A 19,447-nucleotide genomic window follows, 5' to 3' on the forward strand; every position below is an offset into this window, starting at 1 on the left:
GCTGGATGTTTCTTCCTTTTAAAAGAGAGTTTTTCCTCTCTTCTGTCGCTACAAGCATTCTTAGTGTGAGGGAGTGAATCAACTGGTTTTCCTTAGATAGAAAACTTTAGAAATCAATTTGACTGTATGATCTGGTGAACTGTAAAGTGCCTTGAGATGACGTGTTGTGAATTGCCGCTATAGAGTTAAACTGAATTGAATATTACTATTTCATTTGATTGGCTCTAGTTGTTGCTTCGCTCAATCAGCTCAAAAGGTTCTGCTGAATCCCCCTTTGTTTCCTGAACAGACTGGAGGATTCCAATCCATCCATCTATAAATTCTCTAACACGCTTAATCCCAAGTGGGGTCACAAGGGGTGCTGGTGCCTATATCCAGCTGTCAATGGGCGAGAGCCGGGGTACACCCTGGACAGGCTGCCAGTCCATCGCAAGGCAACACAGAGCATAACATAAAACCATAACACAGACTCACAATACATAGATTAAAATTTAGAACAATAAAATCTATAATTAAATAAAATAAAAATAATTCAAAATTAATTTTCCAGTCCCACATTAGTGGTGTGAGATATTCTTATTTTGATATTGATCTGATACCAAGTAAACACAGGGCAAGTGTCTCTCACCGTAAAATGTTCATTTATTTTATATTTCATATTTATGTTCATTCATATGTTCATCAACAAACTGCAAAACAAATATGAATGTAAATCAAATCTAAATCTATTTTTACGTGGAGAACTGATAAACTACAGAAAAAAAACGTTCAACAAGTACTTTTTGGTGCTATTTTTTTTTTTCTTTAAACAAAAATAAATTATCAAAGCACAATAAATGTATTCAAAGAAATTAGAGAATAATTCCCAGAAGCCTGAATGTGAGCCAGTCTCTGTGCAGAACAACTGAAAACACAGCAGTGGGGGGTTGTGCATAATCCCACATCACACTGAGACAGAGCGGTCCTGCTTGTGTCATTTTGAAGAAACAGAAGCAGCGCATAAAACAGTGAATCTAAAAATAAAGTAAGAAACTTACCATGACCGTATTGATCAGATACTGACATCAACTTGGTTTTGATAATATCAGTAATTTGAATTGATCCGCCTACCTCTACCCTGCATTAATAATGTTTAAATTAAACCTGTGTGCTACAGATTAACAATCTATAGAACCAGGGAACTCTATAAGTACGAAGTTTTATGTTGAACTTCTGTGTTACAGGATGGATTTATTGTTTTACAGTTTTACTAGATAAGCTTCTAGAATATAAAAGCAGGTGTTTTAATCAGCTGTCTCTGAAAAGAGTCAGACTTATTATACAGGTTATCAAATTAAATGTTTTGGAATCCGAAAAAAAAAGGAAACTTTAAAGCAATGTCATTCTGGATTGCTTCAAACATTTAGGTACATTTTGAGTTCAATAGCAGCAGAAGCTAACTTAATCTGTGTGGTTTACATTTATTACTAAATAAAACCAGTTTGAAAAACTCATAGCAGATAAATTACAGGCGTATTCCTTTGTCATTCCTATTTTCTCACCATTCAGACATTTAATAAAGCAGGCTATGGAAATCAAGGCATTATTTATGCTCCTGTTTTCCTCAATAAATGCCACTGACTCCTCCCCCATATCCTCATACATTCATAGATCCCTGGATGCAGCCAAACCCCAGCTCACACAAACTCCTGAGCATCAGCATCAGCAGGCCAGACAGCTCAGGGCGCTGCACATTGAAACGCAAAGCTGTCTTGGCTGAAGAAGGACGGCTCCGAGTCTAAGAGGAGAAGTGGGAAGGAGAAGAAGGACACCGCTGCTCAGCAGGTGTCAGCTCAAGCCGAGGCTTCATGTGAGATGCGATTAATTGATGAGCAGAAATCACCAGAGGAAGGTGAGACACTCTATATTTGATTAAAACATGTTTTCATGTTTTTGCAAACTTAGAGTTTGATTAAATGATCATCATTCTTAATTTCAACTTCAAGAAATATTATGAAAAGTTATGATATGTTTCAAACAGGTTAAGTTACTTAAAAAATTTACATATCTTCCTGAAATTCCTCCCACAGAAATGAGCTTCGGTGCAGCGTGCATTTTCTTGCGAGGAGGCAAGAACATTGTAAGTAAAAAAGGTTTTATTTTTGTATGCTGCTCTTGATGATCGCAAACATCTGCAAAAGGGCTTGATGGATTATAACCCAGTGTGTTTTGAACAACAACAGAAAATCTGCATCTGCCTTCAGATTTTCAGTGAAGTCTAAATTGTGTTTTTTAATTCTGAGGTGCAAATTTTTTAGGATTTGTTGGTAAATTTTGTATTTAAATGTGCCACGGAGAATAGTTTAGTGTGGATTTTTAGATACTTATTAGATACTTAGTCTGATTTAAATTTTTTTTTTTATGCAGTCACGAGAGCTGGCTGAGGATGAAATTGATGGTAAGTCTAGAACTTATTGCTACTCACTTTTTTTTTATCATAAAATGCTACAGTCTGAACTTTGTGGCTAATTTCTGATCTTAATTTCTTAAAAGTCTTTGATATGCTGCGACAGTTTAACTGATTCTACTTTCTCTTTAGAAAGTAAGATATAGAAACATAAGAGCACCACATTCAAATTAGTTTTTAGTCTTCCTATGTAGCATTTATTTTTTTGAAACAAAAACATAATGATTGTTGTTACCAAACTGTATTTAACCAGTAAATATATTAATTACCAAGGAGGGCAGTTCAGAACGTTTAATCATCAGATAATATAGACTCTTCCCTTGAAAATATTTTGAAGTCTAGCAGGTTCGAACACTGACAGGTTGAAATTTCAAAAGGAAAAATTAAGCAATTTAACTGTGCTCTGCTCAGCCTTCCTGTTATCTGGTTAAAGTCTTGCTCTCACTAGCTCTCTTATATCCAGAAATGAAGCATAGATCCTATAAAGTTCAGAAAAATCCAGCATATGTTCAAATATCTTCTCATTTTACTGTGCTACTTTGTTTAAACTGACAATAGCAAACACTGAGTCTTTTTCCTTCAGTAACAGCCCAATAAAGAGGTCTTTAGGGTGACAGAATAAAGCTTAGGTGTGGAGTGGTTACTAATCAGAATCAAATAAGTTTTAAAATTTTGCACAGGGTTTACGGCATTTCTTTTTATCTGTAGGAATTATTGCCTTTTCTCACTCTCTTGAAGCATAAGTGAACCACAGTGATGTAATGTCTGTTTTCTCTCTTCAAGCCCTGAATTTTTGAAATTCACACCCTTTTCTGTGTGTTTGCACACCTGCAGAGCTTCGAGATGCGTTCAATGAATTTGACAAAGACAAGGATGGTCTAATCAGCTGTAAGGATCTGGGGAACCTGATGAGAACAATGGGCTACATGCCTACTGAGATGGAGCTGATCGAACTCAGCCAGAACATCAACATGAACCGTGAGTCCCCGTTAAATCTTAATGGAAATATTCTTAGTCGGTAGATGAAACACATAGTATGTTTGGGTTATATGGAGGGAAATGAAACACATAAATCTGAAAAGGTTGCTAAAACTCATTCCTCTGCAGTTGGAGGTAGTGTCGACTTTGAGGACTTTGTAGAACTGATGGCCCCGAAGCTCCTGGCAGAGACCGCCGGGATGATTGGTGTGAAGGAGCTGAAAGACGCATTTAAAGAGGTGAAACAAACAAAAAAAGAATGACCAGAAAGTCTTTTTACTTTAAGCATCTCTCTAAGCATTAGTCCTCTTCGCTGCTCTTTTAGTTCGACATGGACGGCGACGGAGAGATCACAACAGAGGAGTTGCGGGCAGCTATGAACAAGCTGATGGGAGAGCACATGAGTCGCAGGGAGATCGACGCCATCGTGAAAGAGGCAGATGATAATGGAGATGGGACTGTAGATTTTGAAGGTACATTAGCATGATTTCACTTTGCCTAAATGTTATCCATGCAGGGCTTTAGATGATTAAACCTTCTTGCTCTCCCTTCCAGAGTTTGTCAGAATGATGTCTGGCCAGTGAGCTTCAACAACTGGAAGAAGATTTCACTTTACGATGAACCTGCACTAACGGCGACTTTGAAGATCTCTCATCAGCCAGAATTTTTACAACTTTCAGGATAAACGAAAGAAAGCAACAGTTAATTCAGCACTGAAAATAAAACCTTATTAACCTTTTCTTAAAGAGGATTCTATGCAAACTAGTGCACAAACATTGACATTTTTAATGAATGTAGTAGAATTGAACAGAGGCAAACAGTTAAAAATGTTTTGTTTTGTATGCATGCTGTAAGTTATTTTTGATTGGTTTGCTGAAATATTATTTTGGAAATAAAGATATTACTGATAGAAATATGTCTGATTAATGGCTTATTCTCCTAATGTAAAACATACATTTGTTAACATTGATTTAGACACCAACATATACAGTTTGAAAGCTGAATCTGATAAAATACTGCACATTTTATGAACATTTAAACATAACACAAACAAATTTGTTGGTTGTGCTACGAACATGATATTATATTGTATTGACTTAATATAAGCTAAGAAAGTTGTTTGAAAATTAAAATAAAATCCTTAATAGGAGAAATGTATTCTAGAAATGGTAGATTGGTCCATTTTTTACTACTCTAAATCATAATGAATATAACAAAGACATAATCTGTCTGCATCTGTGTGGCAGAGTCTGGATAAAGGGCTGCAGACATTTTCAGTAACAGAGGATAAAGGAAGGGAAGGATTTTAGGAAACCTCCTCCATTAATGCAGTTTTCAGCTGGATTTAAAGATAAAACTCAGCAGAGAAGAAGAGATTACTGTGAAGACTGGTTTAATGAATCAAAATCTGAAATCTTCCCAGGAATTCATGAAACACGTGATCCTAAACTTAAAGGGGGAGAATCTTCAAACAGGACAAAACATATTAAGACGCCTGAGATTGCAATAAGGGAAACATTTGATGGGATTTTTTTTTTAGTGTCCAAAAAACTAATACATGATCCATTCTTTAACCTGTATAAATATGATAGGTCTGTTTCTGTAGGTCTGCCTTAAAAATAGCATGAGAACATGAGACAGGCATGAAAACGTATCATTTAATTGAGGTGGATGTATTGAACTCTATATGTGACTAAATACCTAGAAGGAAACAGGTTGCTTGATCTTGTTCATGTCTCCAGTCTGAATGATAATTTGAGAATTTAAGGTTACAAACAAAGCTGCATGAGGTTTGTCTTTTAACCACTCACTGATAAAAGAGGTAGCTGCTAGAAAACAGCAATATCCATGGACCTTTAATGCAGTGGTATCTATGGTAACTGATTTTTGAGTTATGCCTGTTCTGTCCAACCATCACAAGCACATACTTGTGGAGTTTGCCAAAGCTTTTCTACATCAAACTCTATAGGAGGGTCTTGTGTAAAGTAAAGGATGAATATGAGGGAAAGCACCATATCTGTTGTTAAGCCTGAGTGGAGGACCGGTGATGCTGCAGGATCGATTATCTTCCAAAAATCATGAAAACCTTCTTAAAGTGCAAGAAATCATGTGGTACTTGAAATTCTAACGCTTTGATATCTAGACTCTACAGTAACATAAACATTTGCCATCGCTGCATGTTTTAGCAGGATAGTCATTCTATAGAATATAACCAAACCACTTATGAAATGGTTCGTTAGACACTAGACAGAGCCCTGTTATTACAGGAACAAGGCTCTGGACTGCAGAGGAACTTGGATAATTGAAGAAAAATGGTACGAGTTTGAAAATATACCATAATAGGATATAAATAGGTTTCAAGACTAAATTTCTTTATAATGGTTACCCATAAAGGAGAAGAGTATTCCTTTAAAAATGTTGGTAGAATAAAAAAAAAAAGAAAACAAATTCAATTTAGACCAACAAGTTCCACAAAAATAAAAGTAATTAATTACTGTAAAAATCTTCAGGAAATATTTTTTTCCATTTTCATTTTCTAGAAATGTGTTTTAATAAAAGAAAACCTCAGGTTTGAAATTGATCGGAAAATGAATTCCAGATCAGCAACACTAACATTTCCCACTCTAATTGGTTCTGTGTTTCTTTTGTGTCATTTTGACATAACTTCTTCTATTAATGGTCTTTATGCTGCATTCAATCTGGATTTTAAATAATAAAATTACCACCAAGCCTTTTCTACAAAAAACAAAGCAACCAAAACTTAGCAAAACACGTGACTGGTTGGTTTTATGACCAGAACTTTTTATACGCCTAATTTTAGATTCAGAATTATTTTGAGATGATTATGTGTGCAAAAAAACAAGCAAACATTATTCATATAACACTTCTATTGTTTATTAATGACCTACTTGAATAGAGTTTCTTTGGAAGTTAGGTCCAAGTTTTTAAGGTTTGAGTGCCTATCATTTCCTTCTACTGTTTTTAATTCATTTATTTTTATCAGGTTTAGGTTGGAACACTTGCTGGGTTGCTAAAAAAAATTATATTACTTAGACCTAAGGAAAACACCCTTTAAACAACTTTGGATTTTGACTCTTTCTTCTGTATGCAGACAAATCTGACTTAATCCAAGCATGTCATCTCAGTCTCTAGTATGTGTTCATCATCAATTTGTTGTTTCTTGTTCTTCCTTTTTGAGATGGAAAAGAGGAAATTGCCTCATTCATTAATAGACACACATGACATAATGGTTTGAAGAGTGAGAACTGAACTAGAACAGAGAACTTTTAGTTTGATGTAGCTGATGCCTCCTAAAGTATTCAGTTTTAGCTGAATCTGCAACATTTAGGATCCCTAAATGAAAAAAAGCAACCCAAAAATATGAAAATATGAGATCATTTAAATTGCTAAACAGAAAAAGGTTCTCCTGCATTCCACTGATTTCTTTCTATCTGTCTATCTAATATACAGTAGATAAAACACATAGTATACTTCTTGCATAAAAGAATTAAAGGCATTGGGGAATTATTCCAAATAAAAACCATAAAGATAAAAAAAGGCTCCATATTTATACATCTCATTTTTCGAGTATATTACTATATAAACATAAAGTTTTTATTTCCACAACTGACCCATGGGACAGAAGTTACTTATTCTCTATCTTCTAATATTTGGTCACACACGAAAATCCTTTTCAGTTGAGATTAAATGCCTAGTCGAAAATTTGGAAAGCAGACAGGGACTCTGTGTCCGTTCCCTTGAGTACTCAGCAGACATGTGGACAGATGTTGCGGCTTGAGCCTGATGGACAGATGGAGCTTATAGTGCCAATTAACCAGACTGAACCAGTTCTTTCAACTAAAAAAATACATCTTTGAATCCTACTAAAAGCAATATTATTTCCAAAATGGAAATTTAGAAACAGATTATATTTTTATTTGTGCCCGTATATAAATTCAACATGACTACAGGTGTGTAAAAGAATGCATGGGCTCTGTTTATCTTTATGGAAGGGATGGAGATGGAGCCAGAGGAAGTATCAGATGATGTAATGATGGTTACCGTGCTTTTGCTCTGATCCATCCCTGATCCTCCCCATCCTAACATCAAGCATCAACCTTTTTTATTTTTGCTTTAATCCAAACTAATCTCTCTCTTGGTCACTCTCAATCCCTAGGAAGCTGTTCCGCCCAGAAGCTCGCTTGCGTGTCAGAAATGCAGGTTTAACCCTTAAGCAATCTTCATATGCAGCCAGTTTCATTTGCATTATTGCCAAACTGCCGGTAATCTTTCTGAGTATATATCTAAATGCTGGCACGATTCACCTGCCCCATAAGGGTTAACACAGTTCATCATAGATGTCTTTTTTATGTTTAGTTTAATTTGGAGATTTGTATAATAATCTTGTAAAAAAAACTTGTATTGTGTAATAGCAAAGCTATATAGAATGTTGATTAAATCCATCCTATTATGCGGATCAAGCACTTAGTCTCAGTATTACAACAATTTGGTTAAATAATTAAGAATCCTTTTATTTTTAGAATTTAATTACACTGGATTCAGAGATTAAGGACAGAGATAATTATGTCATCTCTTAAAAAAATTGGCAAACACATCTTGAACTGTCCCTTTAAATAGCAAAAAACAAAGTCTGGGTCTCCACTATATGAGATTAAATGACATACAGGTAAACTTTATTTAATAATAAGGTGAACTGTTAAGGCAACTGGTTCAACTTAATTATATCTATCGATATCTGAGTTAAGATGTTGCAAATCATTTCTTACCACCCCTTTAAAACCAAGTGAACTATATTTAAAATGTTTCTGCAATGTGATTAAAAGGTATTGTTGACTACCGAGTAATAGGAGTTAATTTAACACTGCATTGCTTTGATGCTTTTCTGATATCTGTAAGTTCATTTAAAATATTTCAAGGTGTAAAATTTAAGTCTAGATCAAATGCATTTGGTAATTCAAATTTCAAATAGAAAATGCTTTATATAGAACACTAGAAAAGACCATTATGCCTACATTTAATATATGAGTACTGTGGACAGAATGTAAAATCCATTTTCTGTACATATCTCTTCCATACAGGGTCACCTATACGGTGCTTATCTCCAGAGGTTTACTGGTGAGAGGCACGATACAGCCACACAGGAGATCTATGCACAAACCACAGCGCAACATACCTCATCAGGCATCATCTTCCACCCTTCCATCAATCCTTTTTCTGCTGTTTCTTATGTGGGTGGAATTATTTAGTTAAGATTTGACCTAAACAAACCTAAATTTGATTGAACACATACATTTGTTTTTAAATGTTGAACCGTTTATTTTTCATGAGACAGTTGGCAAATGTGTAAACACAGTAACCTAAGGTCTTTATATGACATTATATTGTCCTAGGCTGCTCAGTGGCACATTGGGTAGCATTGCTACCTTGCTGCAAGAAGGTTCTGGGTTCAAATCCTTGCCTGGGGTCTTTTTGCATGGAGTTTGCATGCTCTTCCTGAGCATGTGTGGGGTCTCTCTGGGTACTCGGCCTTCCTCCCATAGTCCAAAAACATGACTGTTAGGTTAATTTGCTTCTCTACATTCTCCTTAAGTGTGAGTGTGTACTTGAATGGTTGTTTGTCTCTGTGTTGCCCTGCAATGGACTGGTGATCTGTCCAGGGTGCACCCCGCCTCTGCCGGGGGACAGCTGGAGATAGGCACTAGCATCCCTTGCGACCCCAGCTGGGATAAAGCATGACAGAAAATGGATGGATGGATTATATTGTTCTAATCATATATATTTTCAGAGCAACTTATAAACAGACTTCAGCTAAACAATATATTTACAATCCTCTGGAATCTGACTGGAATGACCCAAAGTGGTGGATTTCAATCTGTTTCAATTTGTAGAAATCAATTGGAATGAATGTAACCCATTTATGCTAAAAGGGACTGTGTATAAATTGATAAATTGACCTTAAAATGACTTTATTAAACAATGCTTAATAAATACATTCCAGTCAATTAAAATTAACTCGTTAATAATGAGATTGGACTTTCGATGCCCATATGGTCCTTTAGTGAACTTTTAGTAGTTAGCAAACTGTCCCATTCAAAAAACTGAGGGCAAAAAAACAAACAAAAACAAACTACAATATATATATATATATATATATAGCAGAGTTTAAATATTAATCATATTAGAATATCAGATTAACTATGTGTTTTTACAGCAGAAAAGGTGGCATTATACTAAGCTTACAATGGGTAGAGGAGGTTAGACCAGACAGGGTGGTGATCTGTACAGATTCCAAAGCAGTTTTAGAAAGTATTCAGGGAGAAGGAAATGATTGAAAAAAATTAGTATTACAAATCCAGCACAGTCTATTTGGATTCTATAGGGGTGGCATTGATATTTGGTTATGTTGGGTTCCAGCACATGATGGTGTAAAAGGCAATAAAAAAGCAGATACATTAGCAAAAAGGGCTTTAGAGGGAACAATAACCATTTCAGTTCCTTTTGGGAAAGGGGAAGGTAAATCAATTATCAAGAGTAAAGAAATGGAAAAATGTCAAAAGAGGTGAAACGAAGATAAGAAAGGCAGAGGATTATATAAGGTACAAAAATCAGTATTAAACAGAATCATTAATGAGAAAAAGAGAAGTTAAGAAGTAATAGTGATGAGATTAAGAGTGGGTCATACCTATCTAAATGACAATTTATATTTAATAGAGAGGGAAAATAATCATAAATGTGAAGGATTTGGAGAAAAAGAAAATATAGAACATGTACTGATAAAATGTAAAACTTATGAACATGAAAGGGAGAAATTGAGAAGGTGGTTGGAAGGACAGGACAAGAATAGAGTCTTAAAGGAATATTAGGAAATTAAGGAAATATAAGGAATATTCACAGATTAAGAAAAGCAATATTTATTTATCTACATAATACAAAATTAGAAAATAGAGTTTGATGTAAGGTAATTTTGCTACACATTCATGTTCCGTAGGTGGCGGTATGCATATTGAAGTTGCTTGTGATCTACCATAATAGAAAAACAGAAGAAGAACATCAGAACTTTACCTAGGACTATTGAACGGAAGCCTAGAAGGGACAGTCCTTGCGAGTATTGCACCGTTTTGTTTCACTTCGACTGAAATGATTGGTGCAGCTTAAACTCTTGAAGTTCTGTTTTGTTTTAAAGCAGGACCCGGGTAAGATAAGTCTATTAAAGCAAAAATGTATTTCATCGACGTGCTTCGGTTAACTGTAACTTTGACCGTTAACTGAGCAGGTAGAGCTAGCTTTAGCTCTGCTGCTAGTCTGAGCTGTCAGAGCAGCTTATTCGAAAAAACAATTTACTTTAAAATCTGCTTCTATGAACATAATTTAAAGTTTAATGTAGTTAAATAGTGTTACAATAGCGCAGCTTATTACAGTCGAGGTCCAAGTTGTGGCCCTAAAAGTTAATTTGTGTGGCCCCCCCATCACCCCCTGATCTGATTGACAGTTTCCAATCAATAACTAACATAAAATGAAAACCTCTTAATAAAATCCTTATCAAGGTAAGTTAAACACAGGTGCTTTAAAACATAATGACTTTACAGTTGTTTTTTATTTTAATTTTTTTCTAATTTGACCCAGTGAAATACAGGACATTGTTTTTAATGTTTGGACAGTAAGACATAAGTGAAAAATGTGGGACAATGCAGCACAGATCTGGACATATTGTGATCGTAATAATTTCCAATGAAACTTTGTTAGAAAATGGCTGATGATGTCAACTTTGGCAGCTTTTTGACATTTCAGTATCGATAAGTAACTAAATGAATGTGAGGAAGCAACACATTTTTCTGCCACACAAAACAATCTTGGCATAATTTTTCTCTGAATTCTCTGAACTTTTAAAAACTTCCCAAAACTTCACAGAGTCTAATATTAAAACATTGATCCCTGTTAAACAATTATAAGAATAAAAAAAAAGAAAAATAGGATGAGATTTCCCACACAAATAGAAAAACTCTAGCTGCATACAGGTTTTCCTTAAAGAAAATACACTATCCTGCTTGCGTAGAATTAGTTTTTGTTTTTTTGTTCTTATGCTTTGTTTTTGCTCAATTTCTTAAATCTTAGCTGCTGCATCATCAGAGGTGTGTAATTAACATTGAAAGGATATTCCAAACTTTTTCCTCAAATTCCCAATCCTGGGTAAATATAGCATTTAATGCATTAAATTTCCATGTATTACTTCAATAATCCTTTTAAATACAATACAGCATGTTTAGTTCAATATATAGGTGCAATAAAAAAAGTAGGAATATTTATATTTTTCCATTTAAATTAAAAATTATATTTATATTTGGAATAGCACATTGTAAGTATGGTGGAGTTTCTGTGGTGCTGCGGGCCAGATTATCTTCCAAAAGCACCATTTAGTTTATAATCAAACCGCTACTATATTTGAATCAAAAGGAATTTGGAAACGTAAACTCTCTTTCATCACCAAATTAATAACTGCTCTTTTTTTTTGGCATGTCTTTTCTCTTTGTCCTGATAGAACGCTACTGATGCTGACAGGATGGAGAAACATCTCTTGGACTCTTTCATTACTCGCAAGCAGAAGACTTTCCATCTGTAAAAGCTCAACCTTCAGCAAAGCGCTAATCTCCTCACCTTCAAGCATCGTTCCCCTTCCCCCTTCACCAACTCAGACCTTCAGCTTCTTCACCAGCAGACTTGCCTCTTCTTCTACTCATTGCTCTGCCCCCATGGAGTTACAGGAGGTTCTGCATGTACTGGAGCAGCTCGCTCCTCTGTCGCTGGCTGAATCTTGGGACAATGTTGGCTTGCTGGTGGAGCCGAGCAAATCTCGGCAGATCAAAACCATCATGCTTACCAACGACCTGACCAATGGCGTCATGGAGGAGGCAGAGACCCTGAGCTGCGACCTCATTATTTCATATCACCCACCGTTGTTTCGGCCAATCAAGCGACTGGTTCAGAAGGACTGGAAGCAGCGACTGACCATCCGCGCTGTAGAGGCTGGGATAGCGGTCTTCTCCCCACATACGTCCTGGGACAGCATGAAAGGAGGGGTGAACGACTGGCTGGTTGGGGGTCTTGGTAGGATTATTTTGTGATTTGGAAATATGTTATGTAAAGAGCAAAAATGTTTATACATCTTACAAATTTAACATTTGTTCGCAAACTTTATGTTTTATTGGGAACAAACATAAAGTTGTACATAGTTGTGAAGTGAAAGGAAAATGATGAATAGTATTCAAGTGTTTTTACAAATAAAGTTAGAAAACAAAGATGAATGGACAGCATCTGTGAACAGCTATTTTTAAGTCTTTCCAGAGATTCTTAGTTGCATTAGGTCGGGAATTTGACTAGGCCATTCTAATAGAAGCATTGCTTTGATTTAAATCATGCCATCATAGCTCTGGCTGCAGGTTTACAGAGTTTTCTTTCAGGATTGTCCTTGATTTAGCTCCATACATCTTCCCTTCCACCTCTAGCCTGTTTTTGCTGAAGAAAAGTATCCTGTGAGCATGATGCCACCCTAGGTCTCACTATTGGCGCTGTGTTTATTTTCCTTCACACATAGAGGCCAAAGACTTTTGTCTTACATGACCTCTTATCCATAGAAGTCAGCTCACAGCTAATAGTTCTAGCTAATAGCAACTCTCCTTGATTTTCCAGGAGCCTCCTGGGTGCTTATCTGTTCAATTCTTCCTGTTTGGCTTTTTAGGTTTAGATGAACAGCTATATATTTGTAGGATTACTTTTTTTTTAACATAATGTATCAAACGGAGCGCAATAAAAAAGTTAAAATGTTGGGATCTTGTGTCTTAACCCCATAAATGTCACTTCTCCAGAACTTTATTCCTGATAGTTTTTATGTCTTTTTTAGTTCTCTAACAGATGTCCCTGAAATTGTAGGTTGAATTAAATAATTAGCTGTTGGATGCCCATCATTTCATCTAATTGTAAAAAAAAAAAAAAAATTGTTTAATTTTCTTTTCTCCTAACGACTGTGTACCATTTTGTGTTGATGTCTCACATTAAATCCTAATTAAAGTTTGTGGTTGTAGATGACAACAAAGGTTGGGATGGGAATACTTTCATAAAACCCTGTTGTTTTGTGTTTCTCCCTCATCTTGTCTGTCAGGCAGTGGCCAGGTGTCTGTGCTCAGTCAGGCCCTTGGCAGCGCCTCCCACTCACACAAATTGGAGTTCATGGTCAGGAGTTCAGAGGAGCTCGATGCTGTTTTGGAGGAGCTGAAGACTTGTGATGGTGGAGCAGGGCTTCAGAGTTCAAGCAGCAGGTGATGTGAATGATGAACACTTCTACAGCATGACTTTGTTTGTGTGCAATATTGAAAGTAAGCATTATGCTTTTCAGAAAAATATGTTGGATCGAAATCATACACTTTATAGAGAATGTTTGTTTCAGCAAAGCTGCTAAAACATGATAAAAAATATTTTATTTTTAGTGCATTCCTTTGAAAATAAAAATTTTTTTTTTTTGGTGCTACACACAGACAAGACAGCAGCAGCATTCACGTCAGCATAACCTGCAGTGACTCAGCACTGACTCCTAGTGTCCAGACTCTGTTAAGACATAATACTCCCAGTCAGTCCCTCAGCATCCTGAAGTTGGAAAAGGTAAACTGTCCATGATGGAGGCAGCGTTTTAATCTAATAGAAATCTCAATAGGAATTTATTTCTAAACTGAAAGAAATCTGTTGCATTTAATAATTAAGGAAAATTAATAGATATGATGCAATAGTGTTTTATACACAATAGCAAATCTCCAACTGTTTCGCCTCCCCCACCTGCAGCCACCTCTACCAGGCTATGGCCAAGGACGACTGAGTGTTTTGGACCATCCGGTCACCGTGTCAACAGCTGTCCAGAAGATGAAATCGCATTTGGGTTTAGTTAATCTCCGTTTGGCTCTGGGAGCAGGAAGGACACTAGGTGAGGAGAATTGGACACACAGACGCCATTGAGAGACCTTTTTCCGACCTTTTAAGCCAATAGTCACTAATTCCCCATAATCTGTTGTGAAAGGGTTAATTTTCACAACAAAAGTAAATTTCAGGCAGCACCAGATGCATGTATATTTCCTATGCACTGTTGGTAAAACCTGCCTTAGATTATGGTTTATCCTTTGTTGTGTATTTTTCTGTATGTTTTAGGGACTCACTGCTTGCAGATTTATGCCTCCTTTCTAGTTTTCAAGCTCAAAGTAAATTATTCATTTAATGTTTATTTATTTCCAGACAGTCAATGGCTGCGAAAAACAAGAAAAGCTAAGAATAACACACAAAAAATGCTATTCCAGCCAGCAGATAATTTCTTTGTGCATCTTAAATATGTTTTTCAACATCTTTACTTTTAAATTTAAGGTACTGAATTTAACCTGCTTTCTTAAATGCCTTTCTTAATGTTTTAATGTTTTTTCTTAACCTCTGCTTGCTTTAAGTTGCATTTGAATCACTTTTTCTTTAATCCTTTAAACGAGTGAAAGAAAATTCTAAAACCAAACATTAAAGATCTTGTGTTTATTCTGCTTCTATTAGTCATGATTCCTTTTTTTTCTAAAATTCGCAGACCTGTGTTCATATTTTTGTTTTCGCTTTTTCATTCCGGATATTTGAGGCTGAAATCCTGCTACTTTGATGCAAAAAGTTTTTATTTTCTACAGTTATTTTTCTTTTAAACACTTAAAGCTAAATATTTAAAATAATTTTTTTATTTAAACTCAAGGTTTAAAGTATGCCGATATTAAATACAACAACTCATCCTTTTTAGTACAACAATAATGGATAATTTTTGCAATGTATTTCAGAGTCCTCAGTGTGTACCGCTGCTGTCTGTGCTGGCTCCGGGGCCTCAGTGCTGAGTGGCGTTAAGGCCGACCTCTTCATTACAGGTATATCTGAAAAACCTGACTGTGTTTTGGAACCTCTGGTAAATATGTGCAAAACAGGTTTTGAAATAGAAGGTTTTATTTAGGTAGAAGTACCTGACTCCTTAAAGTATATATTAAAGTCTATTCTTTGGTTGAGGCCCTTTGATTAAGGCGAGGTGGTAGTCGGAATTAAAAAAAAACAACTATATTTTTACTATTTATTCCTATAAGAATAAATACCTCAACCCTTTAATATTGTTCTGTATCCTGGGAGACATACATTTAACAGGCTGAGGGGAAAAGTCAGATTAACCATCTGCACTTTACATTAAATCTAAAACATTCATTAATAAGACAAAATGGATATCTGCTTAAACAGTGACATGCATTAGGTTAGAGTTGCCATTTTTGATGTTCAAAATTATATATAAGATTAAGTTTCCTAAAATACTTATATTTAGAGACTGATCAAATAAATATTGGTCAAAAAATATAAATTAAATTAAAATACCTCAGATAATAAGGCATCCTCCTGTATCCTGGAGGTTGTGATGCCCAGTTGGGGGTATTAACACCCCCAATTACTACTTGATTTCCTGACTTCCTGATGATGCCCCTCTACCGGATCAGAAAACCCACCAACATCATAAAGCATCCAAAGGGTCGAAGCAGGACGTGCCAGAAACATTATACGTCAATCATGTGCCAGAAGTGAGGCTTTGTTTTGTTACGGGCCAAAATAATCACAACTATTTTCCTCAGTGTTCACTGCCACTAGAAGCTAAGCTAGGCCTCTCCATGATGGAGATGTTAGTAAGTGATTAATGCAATGATGTAAGTTTAAACATGTTTAGCATCCAAAATTAATTTCTGTTTTCTTTTTTCTTTTTTATTATCAAATTTGTTGACATACTGTCAGTTTTTTTTACATTTGGAAATGCAAAATACAGCATGGCTGAAGTATTTAGGTGTTTTACTATTTGATTCATAAAATATTATAAATATTACCCCAAAAATGGGAAATGTATCCTGGGGGAGACAAACATAGATTGAAAAAATAAATCTGTCAGAAAATGGTAATAAAAATATCCACATATGTTTTTACCTGCCCACCCATTTAAGGGTTTAGTTAAAAGCATTAAAATCATAACAGTGGAAGTAGTAATAATAGTAAATGACTTCACATCATTTTACAAGAAATTTTACATCAACCTGAAAACAAGTACCTATAAGTCCCCAAAATGTAGCATTTTCCTTGAAAATTGTCCAAACCAGGTAACAAAGACGAGGCCCCACACACATCTTTTCACAAAAAATATTATTTTTAATGGTGGACGCGATTGACATTTTTTATCTAATTAATTACAGTGTTTGCAATTAATTAATTTTAATTAATCACATTTAACCATATCGACAAAATCGACCAACTTTTCAATTGAAAAAACTTTTTTGCTCCTCAATTATTGAATAAACAATCATATGAGCACAGCAACGTATATTTATTGTATTTAATTTGTTATTTAGGTTATTTAACCATCAGATTGGTTGAAAGTTATAATCTTTTAGCTTTATTTAGAAACCACTGATATTTTAAGCAACTTATTTGAAAAACTTATTCTGTAGAAGTTTGAACAGTCCATGAACATTGATCAAAGCACATTTCCTTTCACTAAATAAGGTTTAAAAAATAAAAAAATAAAAAAATAAAATAATAATATATATATAGCAACATCATTGTTTTTAAGAGTTTTACAGTTGGTGTAAACAGAATATAAAGTTTCATTTCTGTGAGAGTTCAGCTCTGCATCAAGAATAGCTTAACAATTGCTATTTTACTAATCAGAACTTAGTGCAATTAAATTACCAGCGAGGCTACTGCTACTAGCAGAAATCCTCCATGTTCCTTTTCCTAGCTCCTTCCTAACTGCTTGTACTATTCAGATAGCACTTATTAGTTATTTGTAGGACCGATACCATTAACCACTGGTTAATCCGGATTTTAGTGCCGATGCAACCTGGGTTAAGGGAGGGGGAACAAATTCTCCTTTGGATCCCCTAGTCTCCATAGCAACCAATTATTTCAAAGCTTTTAACGCATCTTTACCACCTGTGCTCTATGTTCAGTTAGCTTGATAATTTCATGTTTGCAGTTTAAAGAAAAAAACTCCAATCTTCCAGGTGAGATGTCCCACCATGAGGTGTTGGATGCGGTGGCGAAGGGAACCAGCGTCATCCTGAGCGACCACAGCAACAGCGAGCGCGGTTTCCTTGCCGTGTTCAAGGAGCGGCTCGCCGTGCGTCTTCCTGATGCTGTGAAGGTGGTGCTGTCCAAGGCAGACAGGGACCCGCTGGAGGTCGTCTGACGGATCCGTCCTCATGGTTGCAGGAAACTTTCAGAATGTATTCATATATATTCAGATGTGAAGTCATCCACTGGTTGTAAAATGGCTGCTTAATTTTTTTAAGTAAAACCAGGCTGTGATGCAAAATGCTCTCTTGTTGTGTTATTTACAAGCACATCTGGCAGAACCTTAATGCAAATGGATCCTGGTTGATCAAAGTGGATTTTTTAAGCGTTAGATAAGACAAAAAAATTGTCATCTTGCAAAGAGGAGCTGAAAATATAGGATGTAATCTGTAATCAAAATGGATGCAGTATGTAGAAGCAGTGGGTCTATTCATGGATGACACATAGGGAGATTTAATCCTATAACCAGCGGCTTCAGCCTTTGTGTGTGTATGGTGGAAAAATGTCTGGATCGACAAATTTTCCCTAAGAGGAAGTAATTATATGGAGCATAGGACAAAAAATAATCCTGATCAGATTAAGAGGCTTGTTCAGTCACAAAGTCAGGAATCAGAAATCTCATTTCTGCATGTGAGGGGCTCAATCAGCCGGAAGTCAGCAGCGCTGCAAATCATCTCTGGAGATTTAAAGCCAAATAATAACAAACAGTGGACTGTTATGTGTCATAAATTCCTTAAAGATCGACCTCTAGACCTTGGAGAGCAAACATAGGTGGACATCAAACCATTTAACACTTACATGTTAAGGTGTTGGGCTCTTAATCCTAAATGTGGCCCTGATGTCTCCAGCTGCCCTCATTCATGATGAAATTGAAAGCAAAACAAACCTAACATACATCATCAGTGCTTTCTGCTGACGACGCACCTGTCTGTTCGTAAAAACATTAAGAGACATCGCACACCTCGCTGCTCCCATCAAGGTAAAACAGCCTCAGTCCCAGCATGGTGTTCGCACCTCCGCTTCCCCTCGGCCAACGCTTACTTTCATCCCCAATGGGAAACACAAATGGTGGAGGAAAACAACAACTACAACAACACGTAGTGCTCGTTTGTGTAAACCGACTCCAGCTGTCGCTCTTTTATTTCAGCAGAGGAGGCTGGAAGCAGGCTGGTATGGGGCCTAGTTTGTTTGTTTTTTTCCCCTGCTAAGCAGAAAACAGTGTTCTCTTTGAACATGGAGCCATAGAAATTTTCTAGAGTTTATTCTACTTCAAAAAAAAAAAAAAAAAATCTAAGTTTAGATATCAGGATAAGAAAATTAGACCAAAATCTTCTAAAGTTGAGCTGACTAACTCAGTGTCCCTTAATTTGCCTCATCAAACAGTGCTGGTTTGACTGGGATGAAGTGAGAGAACACACACATACACGAAGAGAACATGTAAACTTAATGCAGATGAGAAATTAAACTTAAGACCTTTTTACTGAAAGTCATTTATGCTAACAATGTCCCCATTCTTGCAAAAGTACAGTATATATAAAAAATATTTTTCAAACTTTTTTTTTAAATCCTGGACCAAAACTTTTATCTGTTTTGTTTTGATTTTATGGCAAAGACACAAAATCACTGATTGTTCTAGTCAAATTCAACGGGATGGCCTGTTTTAAAAAAAAATCTATTTTCTAATGGGGGGCACAGAAAAAAAAAGAATGAAATAATAATCAGGCCAATAGTTCCATCATTTACTGTATTTAGACCACAGAACCAAAGAGCCATTTGCGGCTCAGAACTGATAGAGGTGAAATTTAAAATAATTATTTTAAATTAATCTTGTTCTGATTAAAAGTTGTATTT

The 19,447-nt window shown here is 35.7% G+C and overlaps 2 protein-coding genes across 3 annotated transcripts; both read left to right on the forward strand.

Annotated features, from left to right (window-relative positions):
• The first annotated feature begins 1,657 nt into the window (after nt 1-1,657).
• Nucleotides 1,658-4,334, forward strand: cabp5a (calcium binding protein 5a). The gene is made up of 7 exons (XM_038305443.1): nt 1,658-1,891; nt 2,070-2,119; nt 2,407-2,437; nt 3,281-3,424; nt 3,554-3,663; nt 3,750-3,897; nt 3,980-4,334. The coding sequence occupies exons 1-7, from the start codon at nt 1,855-1,857 to the stop codon at nt 4,006-4,008; spliced, it is 549 nt and encodes a 182-aa protein (XP_038161371.1). The 5' UTR covers nt 1,658-1,854; the 3' UTR covers nt 4,009-4,334.
• Nucleotides 4,335-10,495: 6,161 nt separating this feature from the next.
• Nucleotides 10,496-17,837, forward strand: nif3l1 (NIF3 NGG1 interacting factor 3-like 1 (S. cerevisiae)). 2 transcript variants are annotated; one of them, XM_038305418.1, is made up of 7 exons: nt 10,496-10,638; nt 11,982-12,547; nt 13,599-13,755; nt 13,972-14,095; nt 14,273-14,411; nt 15,286-15,369; nt 17,527-17,837. In XM_038305418.1, exons 2-7 carry the CDS (start codon nt 11,992-11,994, stop codon nt 17,709-17,711), a joined length of 1,245 nt encoding a protein of 414 aa, XP_038161346.1. In that variant the 5' UTR covers nt 10,496-10,638; nt 11,982-11,991; the 3' UTR covers nt 17,712-17,837. The 2 variants fall into 2 exon arrangements, with proteins under 2 accessions (XP_038161346.1, XP_038161347.1); XM_038305419.1 differs by lacking the exon at nt 10,496-10,638 and adding an exon at nt 10,821-10,989.
• The last annotated feature ends 1,610 nt before the right edge of the window (nt 17,838-19,447 follow it).

The sequence above is a fragment of the Cyprinodon tularosa genome, unplaced genomic scaffold, assembly GCF_016077235.1.
Source record: "Cyprinodon tularosa strain WSP-4 unplaced genomic scaffold, ASM1607723v1 ctg559, whole genome shotgun sequence".
Lineage (NCBI taxonomy): Eukaryota > Metazoa > Chordata > Actinopteri > Cyprinodontiformes > Cyprinodontidae > Cyprinodon > Cyprinodon tularosa.